Source organism: Nesoenas mayeri (assembly GCF_963082525.1).
Source record: "Nesoenas mayeri genome assembly, chromosome: 9".
NCBI lineage: Eukaryota > Metazoa > Chordata > Aves > Columbiformes > Columbidae > Nesoenas > Nesoenas mayeri.
In genome coordinates, this window is record NC_137557.1 from 13,414,267 (window position 1) to 13,431,389 (window position 17,123).

The 17,123-nt window shown below is 37.1% G+C and overlaps 1 protein-coding gene across 3 annotated transcripts in view; it reads right to left on the reverse strand.

Moving 5' to 3' along the window:
- ACAP2 (ArfGAP with coiled-coil, ankyrin repeat and PH domains 2) overlaps positions 1-17,123 on the reverse strand; it is a 63,977-nt gene that overhangs the window by 26,332 nt on the left and 20,522 nt on the right. For all 3 annotated transcript variants that reach the window (XM_080350174.1, XM_080350173.1, XM_080350172.1), the window contains exons 4-9: positions 16,156-16,209; positions 12,476-12,534; positions 11,820-12,003; positions 9,853-9,897; positions 8,709-8,804; positions 5,471-5,545 (exon numbers count right to left, since the gene is read on the reverse strand). In XM_080350174.1, coding sequence (XP_080206300.1) covers positions 5,471-5,545; positions 8,709-8,804; positions 9,853-9,897; positions 11,820-12,003; positions 12,476-12,534; positions 16,156-16,209 — 513 coding nt within the window. The remainder of the gene's footprint in view (positions 1-5,470; positions 5,546-8,708; positions 8,805-9,852; positions 9,898-11,819; positions 12,004-12,475; positions 12,535-16,155; positions 16,210-17,123) is intronic.

Consider the following 17,123-nt stretch of genomic DNA (forward strand, 5'->3'; position numbering starts at 1 on the left):
CTTTTAAAAAACATTTTCAACACATCAGAATGCTGAAGAATTTTACTTTACCTGCAATACAAAGAGAACTTCTTGCTCAGGTATTGGTGACCTCTATGGCCAAGTAGAGGGCAAACATTACTGATGGAGCATCTGATGCTTCACCTGTCTGCTCAAACGGCCTCACATGCATTGCAAAGAAAGGCAGGAGTAAGGTAAAGGGGCAACGGGAGCTTGGAGTGAAAACTGAAAAGCAATCGCAGGCTGCTGCAGACACCTGCACAGAGCCAGTTGCGCTTCAGCATTTTCTTCAGCTCGTCATCTTGACAAGGGAGCTGGTTCAGAACTTATGAAACAAGTAACCAAATAAAGATGACACCACCAGTTTTCCCTAAATTAAAATGCTCAGGGTGCTGGCAGTGATGACAAGAGCTAAGCAGTAACTTTTTCCTTCATGATCTCTGACAAGAATATGAAGCTACAAGTAGCACAAGAGAATATACATTTTAATCCATCTAATAACAAATAATAACAGGTAACAACAGTTAGTAAGAGCTTTACAAATTTTAGAAAGGTTAACAGTGCCAGCAAAGGTAGGGCAGACTATGCAATAAAGCAAAATAATTGCCACATGTATTCATATCTCATCTGAAAGCCACAGAGCTCAGGGCAGGTGGGAGGCTCCAGCTACTGGGCTGGTTGAAAAAGCACACATGGGATGACACCATTTATCATAAGCTATGTCTAGAGATCAAAATAATATACATGCTATTATTTAATTTCACTGCTAGTAAAATATATCATTAGAAAAAATTTCTTCCTCTTAACTAGGGCAGAAGAGACATCACTGAAAATTAAGTTTCAGAACCAAACAAACAAGTTAAATACCGAAGATGCGGGATATTTCATAATGTCACTCTCCCATAGCTTCACCAGGTACTTTTTGTAAACTCCAAACCTCAGCTTTGTCTGAAAAGTATGTCTGTAAACCTGTTGTGTATTTTACTCTTTAGTAATTTATCTATACATAGGGGAAAAGAGGCTATATATATATATATATGCACACATATATAAAGAGCTTCACAACCAAGACCATTAGCCCTATGTTACATTCCAGCCTGCACACAACTTTTTTGCCACACTCGATGTTTACTCTTATACATGCAGACGATTTGGTCTAATCCAAGGTTAATGAAACAAGACAGTGAAGTGGTTACAAATATCAAAATGAGTCCTTTATACTCCCAGGCCAGTACAGCAGCAAATTCCAAAAAGTTACTCAGTGTTTCCAGCTATTACCAATGTGAATAGATTAACTAAATTTTAAATGTTAGATGTAGATTTTTGTTAATTCACTGTCAGATTATCAAAGCAAAAGTAAGAGTTCCAGAAGAAAATGGAACTATCGTATCACTACCATATACTGATCTGAATAAACATATGGGTTGCAAATAAAGGCTCCTCCAAAATCACAAATTCATGCATTATTCAGTATTTAATAACTTTGATTTTCTGCCTGCTTTCTAGATCAGAACATGCTGAACATTAAACATTTAATGTAAGCACAAACACCAAATATCGCAGTACAATTTTAACTTAGTATTTCACAATTTATGACATACAAAAAACATTCTTGAAGTGTTAAAAGTCTTTTTTCTTCCTTATCTCTTCAAAGGAAAACAAAAAAAAAGACAAAACCCCTATAGGCACAGAGTTCGAAATGCTGATGTCACATTCCCTCACTCCCCCCAAAAAATGATAAATTACTCTAACTTACCAGCTCCCAAACATAATGAAACCTGCTAAAGATTTGCATCTTCCTGCCTCAGTGATGCCTGCAACTCCTTGTCTAGTGAAAGACAACACACATTCCCTCAGCCTTTTCTGCCCTAACTACTGTGTAATCACATTTTCCTCCAGGTTTGGAGAACTGCTGCAGAAAATGCAACTGTCTTTTCCAGTGAATCTAGATTTACACTTTGAAGACACATACAAGCATGACAGGAAAACTCCTTTGGATCATCTATCACGCTACACTCTCAGTCCACGTTGCCTACAATACTGAGCCTTCCTCATGAAGTGCACTTAGGATCATTTTTAATGGCTTCCCTGATTGACTTCCACCTCCACAGAGAAGATAAAAAACACAAGAGTATACAGAAAAATGTTCCGTATTTTCCTAACTACACATCGCAGACTCCAACTAAGGGGAGGGAATGAGGCTTCCATATGTTTTATCCATAAAACTTCATTGATAAAGTTGTGGTCAGGAAAAAGACGAACAAAAAACCCCTCACACTTCATTTCAATTAAAAGGATAAAAGTAGAAAAAGAAACTAGATAAGCAGTGTCTGATCTTACAGTCTCTGCTGTTTTATAATTACAGAATAGGAGAAAAGCAGTTTATTTTTATCTTGGTGCATGGAAAATTTTAGTGAATCATGAAAAATAACCAGGGGGTGGAGAGAAATACATCCATATCTTTCCAGTATCCTGCATTGAGAATCACATGTTAATAAAGCCAGTCACTCCATGTGATTCAGAATTTTGGATTGCCTAAGCAAACACGCAGCTGATAAAGACTAATTAGTAAACAAATTATGTTTAAAATTCAGTTGTCAGGAGCAAAGTACAGTTCACCTAATCAAACTAAGACAATTAAGTCAGTATTATGCAAATGAAACTGAAGTGCTGTGTCACACATTTCACTCAGATTTGAAGGAAGGAACATCTATAGCTTTTACTCTGACACACATTTTTCCAGGTTGGCCAGTTACTGGAAGAGAAACATCTAGAAGTGGGTTCCATAGGTGAAGCACACAGCCTGTCTTCAGGCCTTTTTACCATTTCTTTAAATGTCCATGAGAGAGAGGAAACCAGCTGGCAATGGAAAAACAGCTTTAATTTCCACAATTAATAGCAATCTGGTGGGTCACAGAGTACTTGCTATTCTTGACTTGTGTTTCAGTGAATGCATTTTCATACAAACTTCTAAATTTATCACACTTACTGGATTAATTTCATAGCTTGCATGTTTTCTGTTTCTCTTGTTACCAAAACATAAACATCTATACTCTTCAGCAGCAGAGTTTGCTATTTGCTTTTAATATAAAGGTCACAAAAGCTATTCAAGCCATTTTAACAGTACATTTTCCAACATGTATCAGCATTTCAACATTCAATATGTATTCAATATGTTTTTTACTTTAGAGAAGCAGAATTGTTAGAGTTTTTTAAAAGGCAGTAAATGGGGGAGCATAAGTACCAAATAAAACACTGGTCTGAAAAGCTACCCCAGCATAAACTAAACAGGACACTAACTGTGCAACTCCCCATTTCTAACCCATGAGCAGAAGAGACACTTGTCCTGCTTAAGTTGAAATTCCCTTGAGGAAGCACTTAACCAAAAACCAGTAATGAGGTTTACAGTCCAAGACAAGTGAAAGAAGGCAAAATGTCATTTGAGCATATGAGTCACGTGAAATACTGGTACATCTTTGTTTTTGTTGTATTCAAATCCCTGTTTCATAAAACAAAAACAAAACACCCTGCATCCAAAGGACTGCTCAGGAAACAGCTGGAGTGAGAACGATTTTTAGTATCCTGAGTAAACAAATCCTGATAAGCTGGAAGCAAACTTGGTGGGAAGGTTGGGAAAAGCAAGTAGGAGGAGACAAATCACAAGCAGACAACATGACTTGAATAAGAAACCAAGAAAATCACCTGACAAGCTATAAGAGGAATTTCCAATAAAGCATGCCCTCCAAAGCCTAGATGCATTAATCTAAGCATTATCATCACAAAAATCTATCAATGGCACAGGAGACAAAGAACTTGATACACAGAACTTCATAGGACAACATACAATACAATCTGACTGCCCTGATCATGTTTTAGAGACAGCATAAAATTGTCATTCAATTAAAATAAGGAACAATATATTAATAACCTCATTATAATTATCATTTGTACTTGAAACCAAGAATATTTATATTACACACAGATATAGCTTATCGAGTTTCATGAAGCTTGAAAGTTTCAATAACCACGGATACTATTAGAAATGGTTTACCTGTAAAGCAGCCTTAAGCAGCATTTGAAGAAAAAACAGACTGTAAACACCATTGGCAACAGCAATGACCATAATTCACCATAAAAAGTTGTTTTTCTATGGCTGATTAAAAGATAATTGCCCATAACTTTCATCCTTCACCAATTACTGCTGTTCTCTAACAATAACACTAGGCATACTGAACCCAAATTCAAGTTTGAACATCGCTGTTAATTCTCAAGTTCCATCTGTGTCCCATTTCCCCTTTCTTCCCCTTCCCTGCCTGTACTATCTCCTGTCTGCCTCCAAACACCGCACCTCAGCGCTGCCCTAAAACCCACCAGCGTCTCTGCTGAGTGTCACCTTTACAGCAACCCCGATACTGCCCACCAACTCCTGTAGGGATGATGGGATGGAGTGACAAAAACATTCAGCAACCAACAAAAATTCACATTTTCCCACTAATATTGACTCCTATTCAGACTACCTAAATTATAATCTTCATATGTTTTCATTCCTGAATTTATTTACTAATCAGATTTCATTTACATGAGGTTTTTTTGTTTGGTTGGTTTTTGGTTGGTTTTTTTTTTGTGTGTGTGTGTGTATGTGCGTGTGTTGTTTTTTTTAAATTTATGCCATCTGAACAGATACAGAATGTATTTGAATGAGAGTAAGAAGTGTTGTATTACCTTTAAACTGGTATCTAATCCCTTTCAAAAGTACCTGCAGTATTAGCTCATTACTGGAGAGTTAAGTGGAAATATTTTTAACTTCTAGCATTTTACCTGCAAGACCAACACTGATCTAGAGCTTCTGAAACACCCAAACAACAGAAGTCATTCCCCCCACAACATGAACTTTCTATATTTTTCTCAACAAGCAAAACCATGAATTATTGCACATACAAATCTTCCCAAAAGAGCAATTTAATGCTTTCACTTTCATTTTTGTGTACAGTTGAGCACCATACAACAGACAACCTTTATAGATGTTTACTTTTGCTCTTCATATGCAATAGCAGCTGCCACACTCTGCCTCAAAGTGCTGCACTCGTATTTGGCACAGCTCAGACAGAAAGTGATATGTATGACTGTGCAGCACATACAGCTCTTCTACAGACACAGGAGGAAAAAACAGCAATCTCCTACAACTATACTGAATGCAAGATGTAATCAGAATTAAGAGTTCTAATGAAATGTTAGAGTCCCAGCATTCAAATTCTACTGTTCTATTTATGTTTTATTCAAAACTAAACATAGTACCTTGTTCTGCAATACAAAATTAATATCTGCAATCTAACCCTGTGCTTAATGCTGTGCAAGTCTATCTCACTAAAGATGCCATCCCTCACAGTTCCAATGCAGAGATGCACTGCTGGGGAGAGATGCCAGAGATAAAAACGTGTGTGCAGTCTGCCTTTTACATTCCCTCAAGTACCTTTTGCTGAATAGTGGAGTGTTTTTGCTCCATATCTCTCTTCTCCTTTGCAGCATCTATAGCCAACTGATCCAGCTGTAAAGAGAAACAGAAAATGGGATCTTTAGATTTCAAGATAAATTTGGATCGGTAGATTTCATAATGCTGGAAAAAAAAGGAACATATTATGTCTAAACATTGCACGACTTTTGTTTTATTTGCATAGTATAATTACTTCTCTGGTTGCAAAGTGTTTACCTTGAATAACCACAGAAGCCTCGTTTGAAGCACTGCTCTACCATCCTGAATTAACCTCTACGAAAGGTGGTCATTTCTTGTAAGCCTTAGAAGAACTGTTTCAAGGAACAGCATGGTGCCAAGCATATGCGACTCTGTACCGCATTGGTGCTCAGTCTCCGAAGAGCATGACTCAGGCTCCAGCGGCTCTGGCTGGCTGGCCTGTGCAGCAGCGCTGGCACGAGCAGCAAACGCCACAAGGACAGAACGCTAGAGATTTTTCCCCTCCACAAAAGGGGAAAAAACTGCCTCAACCAGGCTTTTTCATTGATTGTTTTGATCAGGTCATCAGCAGTATTTAAGCAAAATTCCTTGAAATCTTAGGTAGAACCATTCAAACTGTTTTGAGTTTCAGAAATAAAAACAATACAGTTTTGCAAAGAAGAGACTGTCACAGCAGAGACGATTTAAGTTAGCATCCTTAGAAAGTCTGTGATAAAACTTGCTGCAAGCCTGTCTACAGCACTACCATATCAACTTTTTTCTTTTAAAACCAGAAGAAAAGAAAAAGGCAGGAAATTAAATATATCCTTTAAGAGTAAGGTCTTTTTTTGTACAGACTTTGATGTTTAAATAAGAAATATGGTGGAGAAGCAGATGCTGCCTAAAAGACCAGTTAGCTTGGTAGTTATGTGACAAGCCATGGAATCTGATGAACTCCCCCTTCCTCCAGCCCGTAACACAAGAGTGCCAGTGATCCCAGTCACAGCATCTCACTAAACAACGGTGCAGACACAATACCGAACGCAGTGGTACGGCCCAAAATTAGAATTCAAGTAGGTTTTCTTTTTAAATTAATACTACATTAAACATGAAAAGTGCCAAATACCAGCACTTCCATGCAAAAGCTTATATGACACTTGTGTGCCACTGAAGATTCCCCTACAATTACCTGATTCACAGGTAATCCTACCCTGACCTAAAATATCCACAAACAAAATCACTCAATCATATTCCATTATGTAAACCAGTTATTTTGAAAATGCAAAATGAAATAATTAAAAATTATAACTCTACTATTTAAGACCACTTCAATTTTAAATCGTTAGGTGCTGCTTAACCTTGTAATCAAGATCATACACAAAACTTATCTGTGAATGAAAACTCACCAGCAGAAAAAATCTGCCAGTATTTTCAGAAGAATCTAGTAAGCCTTTGTTTTGTTATGTCACAACATACCTCCTCTCTGACCTGTTAAAGGCAGAAGCATCAACCAACACAAATGGCAAAGCCATTAACTGTTCAACTTTCATAAGCTATTTAGAAGTCTGCCTCTGTCATGAAAAATATCCATTACTTAAATGCCAAGGTCTGCCACAAAATAATATTTCAGCAAATTGTACAACTGAAGCATTCTTAGCATTGGATTTTCTAAGTTTAACTTCTTCAGTTGCTATGATACTAGCACCAAAATACGTGTTACACAACGCTCCTTACCAGACCAAGCAAAAGGCTGACCAGCCATTCAGAAATAATCTTGTGTTCCTTGCTCAAATATTCCCAATTAAATGGCAACATTGAAGTCTAGATGGTAGTAGAAATCACTACCAGCTCCATATTTTTTGTCTCCTTCCTTCATCCTCCCTTCTGGAGAGGTACAGAACACACATGGTACAGAACACATTCTATACTATCAAAACACTACAGTTATACAGTTACAACTCAAAATGGACAGATGTGAACAAATAACAGTCACAACAAAGGACAGAGTCATGTGCACCTGCACCTTTCAGGTGCTGCTGTTACAGCAAACACAGAGGCTGGAGCTGTGCAGCCCTTCCCTGGCCCAGGGCAGCGCCAGCTCGAGCAGCCCAGCTCTTCTCCATCACTTGCTCGCCACACACAAGCGCACACCTCCCTGGTGTGTGTTTGTACAAGTAATTAAGACCCACAGTAACCTGATTAGGGACTACTCGAGCAGAAAAATAACTGTTTAGACATTTGATTGTTGGAGTTATTTTCTACAGTTCCCAATCTGCTTCACTGCACAGACACTGAAGCAGGCTGAAGCGGACAGATGACAACAGTGCTGTGGCAGGAATAACCAGCTCAGAACTGTGTCATTTCAATGGCATATCTACTGGAGATGAATGCAAATAAACATCTGCTATCATTTATTTGCTTTTGTATCTGGATAGACAGAATTTGGGTTGACCTGGTTTTGTGGATCAGGTTGGGAAGCAGCAATAGAGGGTTCTGCATCAGAGCAGCTGTTCGAAGTCCTGTGATAGAGGCAAAAAATTGTTGTACAAGTATTTCCAGGCCCATTCAGCTTGACCCAAAAACAAGTCAGAACGCTGCTGAGTCTTCTTGCACCACAGATGCATCCTCAGTTGAATGTTGTACATCCTTAATCTATTTTGCACAACCATTTTCAGTCTCTCTCGTATGCAGCTGGCTGTGATCCATATAACAGTTTCATCAGTCCCTGAGACCAATTATGAGCAATTACGCATTCTTAAACAACAAAACTGGGCAAGAAGGATTTAATGTATGAACTCAGTTCAGCACCAGTTAAAATCAGACTTCTGTTTTATGGTCTAAGTTGCTAACAACTGTCATATTTTTGGCATGCTGCATAATTTCTACAGTAATTAACGTATACAAATAGAAAGAAAAGAAATTCCACTTTTTATTGTTAAATATATTTATAACAAATGTCATATACAAAAATTCTTAAAAGAAAACAATCTAGTGTCCTGAATACCAGCAAACCTCAAATGGCACTACATAGCTATGTTTAAGTATGTAAATCCTAAAGGTAGTATTAATTTTAGTTAACAGGCAACTTGTAGTTTCTGTTTTCATTCAAACCACTTTAAAGGTGTTTTTATGCTTTGCCTTTATCAGACTACAGTTCCCTGTTTGTTGCATAAATCTACAATGTACCTGACAAGTACATATATATGAAGTTTTCATAAATACCAGCATATAATTATGAATTTTTAAAGTAATTTATTACCTGTGCACCAAGATCTTTCATATAGGGCCCAAGTTCACTGAAAAGATCGTAGCCTTGATGGAAAAAAGCCAGATGGGCATACATGAACGATAACATCTAGAAGGAAAAATAGTATCTTTTTCAAAAGGATAAATATTTATCAGATATCACATAAACATATCCCTGAAGTAATCCACATGAACACAAAATAAAGCAAAATAATTCTGGAGTTAATTTCTGCTCTCTTGTGTTCTGGCAATTTTACATCAATATCTCATACAGCTTCTAATATTGTAAATAAATATGCAAGGTTAAAGCAGGAAAGAACTAAGCCAAAAATCTCTGAAATTAGTTAACAGGATTAAACCCATTAACAACAACCACCTACTAAGGGCAGAAAATTACTTCTAATTCATACCACCCAGACTTTTGTTATCTCTTATTGAACTAGGACACGTAAAACAGAGAGGGACTACAAAATATATTTACTAATGATCCAAAACCATAACCTTTATGAATATAGTTGAGAAGACTGTCCGGTCCTAAAAAAGAACACAAGTCGGGAAGATGCAGAGCAGAAGAGCAAGCAGCTATAAAGCTGTGATCCAACTGAAGTGTTTCTTATTTAAAGGAAGAAAGGAAATTGCGGGAGTACAACTGCAAACCTTGCAAAGAGGGCACCACTTAATTAGGCATTTTCTACCTCAGTAAACTTTTTACAGAGAGAATACGAAGCAGAAAAGGGAATACTATCAGAACAAAACTAGCATGCAGATGTAACTGTATATTTATTTAGTAAGGCCCACACTAAAGCATTTTGTATAGAGCTGAATCTATCTTAGATTATGATAAGTACTTATTGTTTATAAACGAATATAGCAGACCTCAGCAGCAGAATTCTTGGCCAAGTTTGATTTTAACCATGAAACCATAAAGAGTCAACAGCAATGAAAACCTTAAGGTGTTCAAATCTGAACCAAAAGGATCATCAATAACATCTATGTCCAGCTACAGTAAAGGGCAAAGTGGCTGCTGCTAAAGTGCCAAATGTACCGGTTATGTTTTCATGGGGGTAAGAAAAAAATATTAACACACTTTTGCAGCTACGTTTTTAATTTCAGATGTATTTAAGTATTTTCTATATGGAAAATAAAGCATGTCTTACCGATTTTAAGATTTCTGATCTCCTTTTAGACTGAAGAACATTGATCTGGAAAAAAAAAAAAGACAAGCACCTTGTTATATTCTACTTGCAAATTTTCCCAACGGAAGTAAACTTCAAATTACTTCCACATAATCATATCAAAGCTTAAAACACTGGAAGAACATAACTCAATATCAGACTTCACAAAATACTTTTAAAAGAAGATGCATGTTAGTTTTGCCATGATATTAAAGCGATACAATCAGAAAATGCTTGTGAAGCAAGAATTTCACAGTGACGGTCACAACTTTCTTACATTAGGAGGGAAAAATACACGACATCACGTAGCTAGAAGTAATATAATACACCTTTCAAGAAAGAAAAACTGGTATCCATTTTCAAGAGACTCAATTCAACATATTCCAACTCTTTCTGATAGTATAAACTAACCCAGTCCCACAACTCCTGAAAGAAGCTGCGCCCTAGAACTTGAAGAATTTCACATCCTATAGAAAAAATAACTGATTTTTCACATTCACCTAGTTCCTCTATCCTCTTTGTCCCTTAATCTTTATGGCTGCCAACCCGACCTACAGATTTTACTTCAAAAGTCCCATTTAGCAGAAACATACATGATTTTGTAATTTAACACCTCTATATCAGTTTAAAGTTCCAGCAAAAGAAATAAACCTACTGAAGCTATAATCAAAACCAGATTGTAATTCTATACTTAAATGGTCAGTATTTTGGAAAACCTTCTGCAGCAAAAATAATTAAGATTTGTTTGTACAGAACAAACCCTCAACTTGTGAGGCAAAAAAAAAAAATAAAAGGAAAGCGAAGGTTTTGAAATACAGTTTAAAGCCAATATAGGTACAAAGAGACCATTGTTGTGAAACCGCTTTTCCAGAAGAAGAGTCACCCAAGTAGAAAGAATTCCTAAAGTTGAATTCATTTTTGCCCACGTTAATTAAGAGATGCTGAAATTTTTCACTTATTTTAAATGCATCTTTATCACAGGAACTGCTCATATTTTGAACACACTAATTCCAGGAGGGAAACGATCCACAGTTCAATGCAGTAACTGCAGTAACACACCCAGGTTGATCAGATCAATCCACTTCACTTGACAGGTAATACGAGCAATGTAAAGAACAGTCACTAAAGCTTTAAATAACTGACTGGGCTGCCACAAATCAAGATGACAACATCTAATATAAACCAAACATCATTGTAAAGGATTGTTCTGCGTTTGATTACAGGAGAACCCCAGAACCATTCAGGAGCCTCCAACCCCTGGTACTATCTGAGTTGACTAATCTTGTTTTGCTGTAGCTGTGGGTAACTATGAAACAGATGAATTCTAAGTATCAAAATAAAATATGTTACTATTTCACAGGATTCAAAGTAGCTGGACAAAGAACACCTCCCAACACTCTATAGGAGATCAGCACTAAAAAGCAAAAGAGTTCTTATAGTCTTGGTTTCCCCTATGGCACGATGCCAAACTAAGGATTCTAGACAAGTAGGATTTGTTAAATACAACCCATAGCAAACAGCTGAAACTGTAGTAGTAGTAAACATCCTATATGGGAATTATTCAGGTAATTCGTATTTCTCAGGCTCGGTTACAATTTTTACTTCAAATATACAAGGAACTACAGCATAGCCAACTCACAAAATACATTTAAGTACCAGGCAAATACTGTTTGTTTGGGTTTTTTTCAAAATTAATGTTCAAATTGAAAATTAAACTGTGTCATTACAGTAACAGCACTGAATACCAAAGCATTAACCAATAAGAATTCACCAAGTAAATTAATTTTGCTCAGATTTCATTACAAAAATAAATTACTTGCAGACAAAGTGATTCCTTTGTCACTGAATCTCCAGCTTCTGAACAGCTTACAGGAAGAACTTCAAAAGGACAGGTCTCTAACTAGATATAACAGATGGTTTTGAAGAATAACATTTACTGCTGTACTTACCTGAAGAACATAATCCAGAGCTATGTGTCGAAAACATTTCCGTGTTGCAGTCAAAATATTGGTTGCTTCCTCTACTTCGTGTTGCTTATTTCTTTGAACTTGAGCATTTTTTACCAGTGCATTTTCTTTTTCTTCGCTAACTTTTTCAAACTGTTTCTTTGCATCTTTAAATTTCCTAATATCTCTAAAGAAAAAGGAAAGGTACATAACAAATGAAATCAAAAGCATGAAAAGAGTGTTTGAATACACACTAGACAGACCATGCTTGTGACTGTTACAGCCAGTTTCTTGGCTTTCATATTCAAGAAATGCTTGGATCAAATGGAAATCAAACAAAGTATGAGATAGAAGCCTCTCTCTGCTGAGGAAAGAACAACATCTAAATTGAAATAAATGCATCTCATGCTAATTAGGGAAAAGCTTTGGTAAGCACTTTCTTTTCCCCCTAAGCTTAGACAATGACAACGTATACTTAAGACCAGTAATTAATACTATTACAACATTTCTCGCCTCACTGACTCGGGGTGATTTTTGACAGACTTTAATGTGCACTTCTCAATTATGGCTGGTCATTTTCAGGAAAGATGTTTCACTAAACCACTCAAATCAGATGTTTTTAAATTCCAGTTTTCCCATGACAAGTTAAATTAACTTACTCTTTAACAAAAGTCTGAAGCTGTGCTTTAATTGATCTTTGGGTTTGGTCAAACAGGATCTGAAAGAAAAGCATTATTATTAGGTAAGTTAATAACTTAGAAGTGATGATAACTTTTCATTTTAGACATACAGTTATTGTGCAGAATTAGATGAGAATTGTTATTAAATCAATGTGTCTCTAATATAAAAATATAAAATCCTTCAAAGTAGTTTTCAAATTAAAAAAATAAATGAGGAATAAAATAAGGAAAATAACACAAACTCAAGACCTTTTGCTGTTTTTTTTCTTAAAGACTGTGGTTATAAGGAGAGACAAGAGTTCCTGGCATCTTATCTCATCCTGACAATGTAGGACATGACCATTTTCATAGAACATGTTTATTAAACAGTCAAGAAAATTTCTGTACAGACAACCTTGAAGAAACAACTTTGAATGTTAAATAACAACTCCTGATTCTTATGGACTTTCACAATATAACCAACAATTAAAAGACAAATGAAACCATAGAAAGAACATGCTCTTAACTTCTGGGGAAAAAAAAACAAATACAGACTGAAATTAACACTGAGAATGTAACATACATGAGTAATTAGTACCATCTCCTTTACATAACACATTTGTAAATAAACACCCACTGATGAACTGCTAAGAAGAATGGCTGCTGCTTTTTCTAAGATTCAGGGTTCTAAGCCATGCTTCTCTGATTTCTTATGGTGTGGGGAGGCTGGGTAGGGCAGAACATAATATACTCATTCAAATTGTAAATCTTTAGAAACTTGTTAAGTTTCCAAGGCCAAAGCACACCTGCATGTTAGACAACTTGTATTTTCTCTTATGACCCCAGAAAATCTAACTGAGGAATGAAAATGCACATTTTTTTTTTTCAGCCTCATGTGTCCTCTGAGTTTTAGGGCAGAACAGAACAAGTCAGTGGCTATGGGGCAAATCCTTTGCCACTTCTCACTGTGCAGACCACAAATGACGCCCTCATTTCCCACCCCTCTACACCTCTCATGCTGCATTACAGAAATACACTAGCATGATCGCAGAAAGTAAAAGAACCGAAAGAATTTAAGGAAGTAGTAATTGGCCCTCTGAACAGAATCTCTTCCAAAAGGCAAAGATCTTTAAGTATTAAGTATTAAACAATTTTATTGAAAGAGCAAGTCAAGAACTCAAAGTTTCAGGTCAAACAATATTTTCTTTAAATGTTCTCAGTCTTCATCTGCCCATTTCCAAAATCTGGGCACAAAACTCCATGCAATGCCAGGTACTGACAGCAAAACCCTTACTGGCTTGTTTCTCTTTTCTAGAAGCACTGAAGGAAGGCAAACATGACTGAGTTTAAGTCACCTGTTAACAGTGGTACTGTATCTTCCAGACAGCCTCCATTTTCGGAGGTTTTCAAAGCCAAATGGGACAAACCTGCTCCAGCCTCAGAGCTGACCCTGCTTTAGGCAGGCAGCTGAACCAGACATCTCCTGAGGCCCCTTCCAACCTGAACTGTCCTACATCTGACAGTAACACACGGAAGACCCTGTTTGTATTCCCACTTCAGAAAAACAGACAGCTAGAACAGATAAAGAACTTCTTGACAAGCTGGAAGTCATGCTGGGACTACTCCCACTGCTGACATTTAAGCTTGCCAGTGCCTGAGGAGTGCACCAATCAGGATCAATACAGAAAGAGTATAACCAGATGGGAACTCAGCTATTAGTGGACTCCCAGAAACATGAGCCTTGCATTTCTACTTACAGTAATGAAGAGGGGAAAAAAGTGCTAGGCAAAAAAAATACATACACATTTCCTCCCCAAAAGAACAGGAAAATGTGCCCAGACCATGATCTGACTGGATTTACAGCTGTTCCAACACATTACCTTCTACACACTCCAAACCAAGTCTAAGCAAGCTGCTATTTGCCATAAGCTGTCAAAGCTACTCCCCCACTGCTGAACCAGTGAAGGTGCTGTGTTAATCTGCTTCCTAGACCTTTTTGTAGCAAAGCTTCACATAAGAAAACTGACAGTCATGCGGATCTCAGTGGGGCCATCTCCTGTCCTTTCCCTCCTTCCTCTGAAGAATCCTTGTCTCTTCTCTTTCTTCTTCTGGCTGCTTCTGACTCACGGTGGCTCTCCTGCCAACTTGGTCAACAGCAGAGCTGACCCTGAGCTAGTGAGTCCCACTGAACTAAGCAGATTCACAAAAAGCAACACAGGACCACAGCACATCTGGCAAAGCTCTACATCAGGACCCCATAACATGCCTCACTTCTTACGTTTGTGCCTTTTGGTAAAAGCCACTATTGTACTCACTGTGTTTGAGCACAGCACGGAAGTGGAAAGATAGAAAACTCAGAGTAGTCCTACTTAGATCAGCAAAGAAATCTTCTTTTAATACGGCTTGTTCTTTTCTTTCTACCTTCAAACTGCCCAAAGCACTGCAAGCCACAGTCATGTAGAATAAAACAGCAGCAGAAATACAGTACTCAGGTCAGATGTGTCAAGAAGAGCACACCATACAACAAAGCCATGGTTAAGAGGGTAACCAGCAGCAAGAAGCATGATGAAGAGTGTAAAACAAGAACAGTCAACCGGATTCATGTGCTCAGTCTAACCTGCAGAAATCAGGGACATGAAAGCAACACACTCTCCCACAGCTGCTGCTCTACACCTTTGCACTAGCTTCTCTTTGTCCTCCCAGTATCACTGTTGGTGTAGCTGTGTACACCGCATATAATGGAAAGGAAAACCAACCCCACAGCGTCAACGTGCTGCCCTCCGTTTCCCTTCCAAAAACGTGCATTTTTAGAAAAATGACTAATAAGACAGTTTTAGGAAGCTAAGTTAAAGCTAACAAACTTAATTTCAGCCAACACTGTTTGAATGGCATTCTGTGTATCCCATTAGATTTTAAACTCTTAGTGGTATAAAAAAAAATGAACTGCAAGCACTCTGCATATTTTCAGCACTTTGGAAATGCTTCAGTTGCTTTCCTGCAATTTGCTGGAAAATTACAAAAAAAGCAGGAGGGGCCAAGGGAAGAAGAGGAAAATAAAGAACGAACACACTCCAGGATACAAGAATAAACTTTTCAGAAGAGGAAAAAAAATCAGTTTTCAATCCACATAAAACTGATGGAGTCTGACAGGCTAAAAATCACTCTCATTCTCCGATCCTAGCATTTTCTTCTTTCTCTACACTTGTCTAAATCTGTCATACTTCCCAAAAGAAAACTGCACAGAAATTAGAGGTGCTCCATTTTGTGCATTATAAAGGATGAGGAAAAAAAAATCCAGAAGTTATGAAAAAAGTAATCGTTATTTCAGTCCAGCAAAGAAAAATGCTAATAATTTGTCACTGCTGCTCATTAGTTTGATTTGATAAAAGATTAAACAATTCAGTATTTACTGTCTTATAGCACTGGGTTTTAGCAAAGCTTACAAAGTCCAAACAAAAAAAATAAAGTGAGTCAAAAATCTACAGAAAACAGGATGTTTATAAATAGGTCATTAACAAGCTATAAATAAACTATTCACAAGTCTAAAACAAGAGGTATTTAATGCCACTTAAACCATGACCTTTCAAATACTATCAACATGAAAAGCTTTAGCATAACTCTGTTATCAAATATAACTGGAGATAAGCCATCAGTGTCATGTTTCAGCTAGAAATACTTACATTGTGATAATTGATCATTTCCTGTAATGTGTCAGAGAACTTTGTCAAGCTGGTCTGTAAAGACAAAAAAAGTGGTTTAAGCCCCATCAAATATACAGCATTAAAGCAATGTTTCAGCAGTTCACAGCTTTACTGAAAAGAACTTATTTTCCCTAGCATGATTATTAAACTAAACGGCTAACATGTTGTAATCATCGGAACACACGCATTTATTGTAGGAACTACCACCTCACAGCTGATACACTTAGCAACACCAACACCAACCTGTAGAATTAATGTCTCAAACACAGACAGATAACAACCACCCCTAGCATCTATGGGTAACTGCTTATTGCTTACACAAGTGTAACAAAAACCTTCTTGCAATCAATTAATGTCCATTTTACTAGTTAGTCATCGCAATGCATTTTTAGCAAGTACATTTCTAGACAACAACAGATTCAAAGGCACATGAGGACTATCCTGAAGTCCACAGGCATTATCCAATTCAACTAGTGTGTGAAGACACACATGCAACTGATGTTCTATTATATAACGTGCATTAAAATACATGATATACACATACAGAGATGTGCACATCATTATACTTAAATATTACAGAATTTCATACCCGATTTCAAATTTAACATACAGAGGAAATATTAGGTGTTCCAAATTAGTTTAACAATACATCCATCAGTCTGAGGTTATACCATCAACGTGGGCTCTGTGCATGTAAAAAATTACATTTCTATGTATTAGAGAGTGCCAGTTCCAGGAGCCAAGAGATCAATTCAGGGATTTTAGAGAAGTGGCTCTTAGGATCCCACAAATAGAAGATGTTCACAGATTCATCCTGACTTTCTCTACACCTTCCAAGATGACTATTCCTAATCTAATAGGTATTTTCTGGAATTTGGAAAACCCTTACCATTGCAGTTTAAAGCTGAAACTAAACAGCACAGACACTTGCAGTGCCTCGCAGTCGA